Source organism: Emydura macquarii, unplaced genomic scaffold, assembly GCF_026122565.2.
Source record: "Emydura macquarii macquarii isolate MOO-44397 ecotype Brisbane River unplaced genomic scaffold, CSIRO-AGI_Emac_v2 contig_374, whole genome shotgun sequence".
NCBI lineage: Eukaryota > Metazoa > Chordata > Testudines > Chelidae > Emydura > Emydura macquarii.
In genome coordinates this window covers 9,480,120-9,487,267 of record NW_027130511.1, presented here as the reverse complement: position 1 = coordinate 9,487,267, position 7,148 = coordinate 9,480,120, and the positions used below count along the sequence as shown (strand labels likewise).

The 7,148-nt window shown below is 45.5% G+C and overlaps 1 protein-coding gene across 1 annotated transcript; it reads right to left on the bottom strand.

Annotated features, from left to right (window-relative positions):
* Nucleotides 1-203: 203 nt before the first annotated feature.
* Nucleotides 204-5,798, bottom strand: FOXA1 (forkhead box A1). Its single transcript, XM_067533865.1, has 2 exons — nucleotides 5,433-5,798; nucleotides 204-2,760 (listed from the first exon to the last, which is right to left on the bottom strand). The coding sequence occupies exons 1-2, from the start codon at nucleotides 5,505-5,507 to the stop codon at nucleotides 1,492-1,494; spliced, it is 1,344 nt and encodes a 447-aa protein (XP_067389966.1). The 5' UTR covers nucleotides 5,508-5,798; the 3' UTR covers nucleotides 204-1,491.
* Between the last annotated feature and the right edge of the window lie 1,350 nt (nucleotides 5,799-7,148).

Here is a 7,148-nt window from a genome sequence, read left to right as displayed (position 1 = left end):
GTCCTTATTAACGCCAGCATCCCCATTATAGTTCACGATAGAATTTATTTATTTAATATACAGTCTTTCCTTTAAAATTATTATTCCTTCATACCCACCCTTTATTTTTATATTTTATATGTCTAGTCTATCCTTCATTCGTATGCAATTGAAAGAAAATAGCAGAAATCGTTCATTGTTATCATTTGATTTATTTAAAGTCCTTAACTGCAAATGATCAAAAAAACATACTTCACGGCTTAAATTCTCAGTTATCATTTCAAATCAAAATATTTGTCAAATACAATCACATTTATAAAATTAACAATTTATTTAAAAAAAATTCATGTGTAATTTTTTTTACTGTTATTTAAAGCAATTTCAGCTGTAAAGAAAGAAAATATAAACCATGCAATAAATTAAGAACATTGAGAAAGCGAACAGGAATAATAATAAGACCCGTCTGTCTAGCTAACACCGTGTAAAACTGTGGAAAGTGCATTAACACTGGATGAAACAAGCTAACAATGGCAATAATTAAACGGCCACAACAAATTCTGGGTGTGTAATTCTGAAACAGATATAAGAAGGAGAGAGAGCTCTCTCCTCTTTCCTTGTGTTGGGTTTATATTCAATATTTTCTGGAAAAAATAACATCGTTATACATATATAGGTTTAGTTTGTACACAATGAAGAGACTCAAATTAAATAATCATCATGTCATCCACATGTTGAAGAGAGCTCCTGATGAGTGAGAATCTTCAGTAACAGTTTGGAGGGGAAAAAAAAATCCAACTGACTGTGACCTCTGTAACTGTATATTAAATCCCAAAACAGGTAACGCTTGGAAATATCTGGGCCAAATTCTGCGCTCCAAAACTCCCATTGCCATCAATGGGCGTGCAGGATCCGGCCCACAGCATCTGTGCATGCGTGTTCTACTGACCGAAGCTTATTCTGCAAGTATCAAAAGGATGATCTGAGAAAGTGAATCGTTTTCGTGTTGCTTAGAGATTAGTGTTTTGCTACTTCACAGCAGTATCGTCCTTCAAACCTTCTTAATTAAAATAAACAACAACACAACCTTAAATGTCTACTTGCTTGCTTCTTCATCTCCGTTTTGTTAAAGTATTGCCACATACCTGTAAACTTGCATGAGATTATAGAGCACAGAAGGGGGTGGGGGGAAGGGATGGAAAGCACAAACAAATAGTTTACAAGCTTCAACAGCCTTTTCTCCTTCCCTTTCTCTTTTGAATAACGCCCTGCAAGGACTACAGCCATCTTTGGAGGGGGGGAGGGAGCTGGGGGCGGGCAGTATGTACAATGGGGGGAGGAGGGGGTTCGCTCAACTTTGCAGGAGGTCCTGTTTTATAACAACACACAACAACGCGCTGGAATACAATAATAAAGTAACAGTCCTTGGCACGGAGCGTGCGGAAACGTGACCGTGTGTTACGGAGCTAGAGGGAGAGACTCCGAAGCGCCAGCCGGGGTTGCGACGGAGCCGAGCTAAGAAGTGTTTAGCACGGGTCTGGAATACACACCTTGATAGTAGGAAGGCTCCAGGGCCGAGGGCTCGATACTACTCCTACCGCCCATGGAGGCGCTGTTCAGTGGCAGGCCGCCTGGGATGCCCGCCCCGTAAGAGGAATATTGCAGCGCCTGCTCGTAGGCTTTAAAGTCCAGCTTGTGCTGCTGTTCCGAGGAGGACATGAGGTTGTTGATAGAAAAGGGGTGGTTGAAGGAATAGTGGGGATCTCCTTTCAGGTGGAGCTGGGACTCGTGGGCGAGGGAGTGCGGCGGGTGGGGGATAGGCGCCAAGGCCGGGACCGAGCTAATGGTGGAGGCGGCCGCAGCAGAAGCCGAGGTCTTAAGCTCCGGACTGGCTCCGTTGTGGTCCATAGTCGGGGGGCTGGTGGAAGGGTTGGGATTGGAAATGGAGGTCGCGGTGTCCAGCTGGGCGGATTTATGGTGGCCTCGGTGCAAAGGGGAGTTGGAGCTGGAGTTGGAGGCGCCGGAGTGGTCTTTCCTGCCCTCCGGGGCGGCCTTGCCGCTGTTCGCCTGCTTCTCGCATTTGAACCGCTTCTGCCGGCGGAGGTAGCAGCCGTTCTCGAACATGTTGCCCGAGTCCGGGTGCAGGGTCCAGTAGGAGCCTTTCCCGGGCTTGTCGGGCGAGCGCGCCACCTTGACGAAGCAGTCGTTGAAGGAGAGCGAGTGCCGGATGGAGTTCTGCCAGCGCTGCTGGTTCTGCCGGTAGTAGGGGAAGAGGTCCATGATCCACTGGTAGATTTCGCTCAGCGTCAGCATCTTGCTGGGCGCCTGCTGGATGGCCATGGTGATGAGGGAAATGTAGGAGTAGGGCGGCTTGGCGTGGGGGTAGCTTCGCTTGAAGGTCTTGGTGTCCCGGCTCCGGCTGAGGTTGGACTGCGCGTAGGCCATGGGGCTCATGCAGGGGTTCATGCTGGCGTAAGGGCTCAGCCCGTTCATGGAGGCTTGCTGAGCCGACATGGCGTTCATGCTAGTGGGGCTCAGCGCCGTCCCCATGGCCGTCACCCCCGCCGCCATGCTGTTCATGGCCCCGGTGGAGCCCGCGGGCATGCCGGCCATGGCGCCCGGGCTCAGGCCTGCCCCGAGCCCTGGGTTGGCGTAGGACATGTTGAAGGAACCGGAGGTCATGTTGCCGCTGGTGGTCATGGGGTTCATGGTCATGTAGGTGTTCATGGTGTTCATGGAGCCCAGGCCCGAGTTCATGTTGCTGACGGGAACCGAAGAGTAGGCCTGCAGCGGGGAGACGAGATTAGAGAGGAGGTGAGCAGAAGGGAAGGCAGGACTCGAACCCCCAGTAAAGAAGCGAATCTCCCCTCCGAGTTTTATTACACCAGGGGCCGGAGAAACGTCTCCCTGCCTTACACACGCAGCAATAACCCGCCGAACCCCAGGAGAGCACAGGGGGATTTTTTTCCCACTGGGACAGATACTCCGGAGCTAAAAGGCATTCACCACCCTCGATGGCAAATTAAACTCCGGTGGTTCTGGAGGCGATCTCTGACCGTCCGGGGCAAGCCAAGATTGGCTTTATTTAAACCGATTTGCTCCTATACCCCTGCCCTATTTACATAAAAACATAATAACATGTGTATTAGCTGACCTGTCTTGCAAACGTCCAGCCAACGTGAATAGCTTTTTGCCTTTAATATTGTATCACGTCCTTACTATAACCCTGAAAATATGCTATTTTGATTTTCAGCGGTTTCATGAAGAAGGCTTTTTAGTGGAGTGGGAAGGCTAAATATTTTCACTCAGTGCTTATTTGGAAAAAAGTATTTGTATTTGTATCCCCAACGGCTGATACAGTTTACAGTTATATTACAAAGTTACGCTAAAAGTACAACCACACCTTTTCATGAAAGTCACACACCATACCTATAAAAATGGGAAAGCAACCGGCTAAAACAGGCTAGATTTTGCTCTGAAAATTTCCCCGTATTATTAGTGTTTTGATTAGCGGATAAAACCTAATACAACTAACGAAAATTACTGGAACAAACTTGTAGATTGTCCGATTAAATTTTAGACAAGGCTGAATTAAACTGCCTAGGTTTTGCCACAAAGAATCATCAGACATCTGACTGCCATGTATTTGAATATTTTTTGGTAAATAAGCTTTAATAATATATTATTACATGAAATTCAGCAGTTCGTGATCAGACCATATTGTTTTATTTATACATTTCTGAAAGGCAACTCATGTACCGTTATTTGGTTTATATCTAATATGTCATATTATTTAACTTACATTAAAAACCACTTCCCAAAGTATAAATACTCGAAATTCTATATTGTTTCCTTACTTATGATTTTCTATAATCTTTTAATGTGCGATATAATTACGACTCTGACACATTTCAGAACTGTAATAAAATCTGTCAGCAAAATTATTATAGGTATATATACCTGTACTGCATCTGATTTAATAGAAATGGGGTCAAGGCCTTTTTCATTCATTTACAATTTAAAGTGAACAAATGCAAATCTGTTAAGTAAAAGCTGTTTAATTATTGTTGATGTACTCTGTTATTTGCAGCTAGTTATCATAAACTTTCGTGCTGTTTCTCTCTTACAAGCCTGATTTCAATTTATACTGAAATAATACTTATTTCATAGAACAGTTTAAAAACACGAATAAGCTTCCTTTATAAAAAATGTGTACGATGAATTTAGTATAGTAGCAAATAAGGCGAAGCTATTGCCGCTAAAATAGTAAACTGGAAGGCCCCATAACTTTATGGTAGTGAATATTAAATACAGAAAAGCTAAATATTTAATATGACCATTATTTTCCTCTTCAACATTAGAAACCAGTGCATGAGAACACATATACACACACATATGTGTGCGCAAATATTCAGTGTATATATATCCCGCATTTTAGCCCTCCACATTTACAGTTCTACTGTGAAGTGTCTCCTTTTTATGTATTAATCTGTGCATGACTTTATATATTCTTCTTTCTGTTACTTTTCTAATGCTAAGTGTGTTGTTTCTCGCAAATATTCCCATTTTAAAGCTATACGGGCCGGCCACATCCACAAATATGCAAACATCTATCCGCAAATCGCTGCTGTGTTTTCATTCCTATTCCAAGGGGAGGTAATTCACGCCATAATGGTGTTTTATTTGCCCTCTGTCATTGTTCATTTGTTTATGTTTGATCTTTTCTTTCTGTTCCTTCTGAGCATATTGTAAAATAAGAATAACATGGCCATGCAAGGGGAATGGAGAGAGACAGGCTCCCCGGTGCCAGCCCGATCCGGCTCTCAGCAGCGCCACCCTCCGTTCCCAGGCAGAAGCGCTCTCGCGTTTCAGAAATAATCTTGCAAAGTACAAACGAATGATTATTTTTGCCCTGTAAACCACCAGCATTAACAGGTGAGGCCGTTAAAAACCGTGGGCAAAGAAGGCCTTAAAATACCAGGCCGTCCACGGAAGGCGCTAGTATTTTTCCAGGGTTATTGCAGCTCGTGGCCCTCTCTCACACTGCACCACCTGGAGAGTCCGGGGCTGAGGGCGCTAAGAGTTCAGGCACAGTCTTATGCAGCGAGCCAAGAGTTTACGGGGCGCTTTTGTGCGTGCAAAAGTACAAATGACGCCTCTTAAACGAGACCGAGAACTCCCCCCCCCCCCCTCACTCCCACACAATCCAGGCGCACGCAGCAACCCCATTATCACGGAAAACGCCACGGGGCTACTGGAAATCGTGGCGGTTTCTTTATTGCTTGGCTGGCTTCAGGTTTGGAAAAGGCACGTTTGCACTGGCAGGATCTAGAGTGCAGACCGCTTCCCCATATTGTTCCCCTCCGCCCAGAGCCCCTCAGCCCTCCCTCCTCCTCCCCCTGCCAGCTACAGAGGTTCAGGGGCAGCAAACGAGCGAGCTCTTTTGCTTCACTCACCTCCTGAGTGTCGGTGTAGTAGCTGCTCCAGTCGCTAGTTTCATGCCCTTCCATTTTCACAGTGCCTAACATCATGGAGCCAACCCGCCCGGTGTAACCATCCAGCCTTTTCTGCAAGCGCCAGGCAGCAGGAAAGGGATCGTGACAGCCCCACTCGAGCAGGAAGCCAACTCTTTGGGGGCCGCGGGGGTTGAGTTCTGGTCTACAATAAGCCAAAAAGGAGGCAGGGAGTGGTGTGGGGCGAGACACTTGAGAAAGTGAGGAAGTGCCGGCTGGGATGTGAGTGGAGTTGAGCTGATGTGGATCTTACGTCGCAGAAGTGCCCACCTCCTCCTCCTCCTCTCCCCATTTGTCCGCCGCACAAAGACGTTCGCACCTACAAAGCCGGAGATGCACCTGCAAACAAGGCAGTTCCCTTCGCTTGCAACTCCCCCGGGGCGTTACTTTATTTGCAAAGCAGTGTAATTGGTTTAAGCTACGGGGAAAGAAGGAGAGACAGAGCTGGGAGGAGGGATGGGGGGAGGGAGGCAGGAAGAGTAGGAAAGGAAAATACCCTCCTTTCAAATGGCCAGTAGAAATGCTATCAGGGATCGTTGGAAATTACATGAAATAGATAAGGAAGGACAGCCCCCGCTGTTTGAATAGAATACAAAAGGCCATCCAGCCTCCAAATCCTGAGATTAGGGGGCTGTGTTTACTAAAGTACAGTAGATGCTCCTTTAACTTGGAGACCGGCATATATTTCAAAGTACTGAGCACTGCAGCCAACATACACCCAAGAAATGAGAACTAGACTTATGATCATACAATACTTTCCACACACTCCCTCCAGACTCGCCAAGGAAAATAACTTTGGTGCTTCCAATTGCAATAAAAATTCTCTGCCATATGTTTCCAAAATTCTGTTGACATGTTCATGGGCTAAATCCAGTCCTTCCTACAAGGTTTCTATGTAGCTGTATATTTTATTCTTCTCCTTCTTTTTTGCTATGTCATACGTTTAGAAACCATGCCATGTGAGTCACAGCGGTGAGGTATGACGCTAAGCAACCCAATAAACACGAACGTCGGCTTGAATGCGGATCCACTGACATTAACCTATATTTGACAAACATCAGGTGAGTCACTGAAACCATTTTACATCTTTGTTGTAGAAAGCATTCAGCCCAGAAGCTTGCTTGGAAATAGTCACCCAGTAACAGTGAAAATAACAAGTAGCGGATGCCTGATTAGTAACTTGAATTGTGCATTATTCTGATTTCTCACAAGAAATGGGGGTGGCTGAAAATGGTCTGAATTGGCTGAAAAGTGAAAAAAGGGCAATAACAGCAAACAAAAAGACACTGGACAAAGCACTTGAACGCTCCATCCAGCCCTTGCTGAGGGGGGGGGGGCGTGAACTGGGTGAACTAAGATATCATATTCAATTTCTATCTTTTGTGATTCTTTGATCTGACGTCAAGATCACAGACTCTTCTCTTTGGGTTTCTTAGCAACATCCTTTATGTTTGCCCCGATGGCAGGACTTGTATTACTTCGTAGTAAAAAGCTTTCGGGAGAAGACAGGGGGCCCGGGAGTAAACCACTTTACATTTCCTGGGCGCTTGAAAATCGATTATATGCTAATCATAAGTGATCTGAATTTCTGTACCAGCTGTTTATCAGGCAGGACATATAGTTTTTATTTGCTTCCACATTTAACTCTCCTTGAATTTT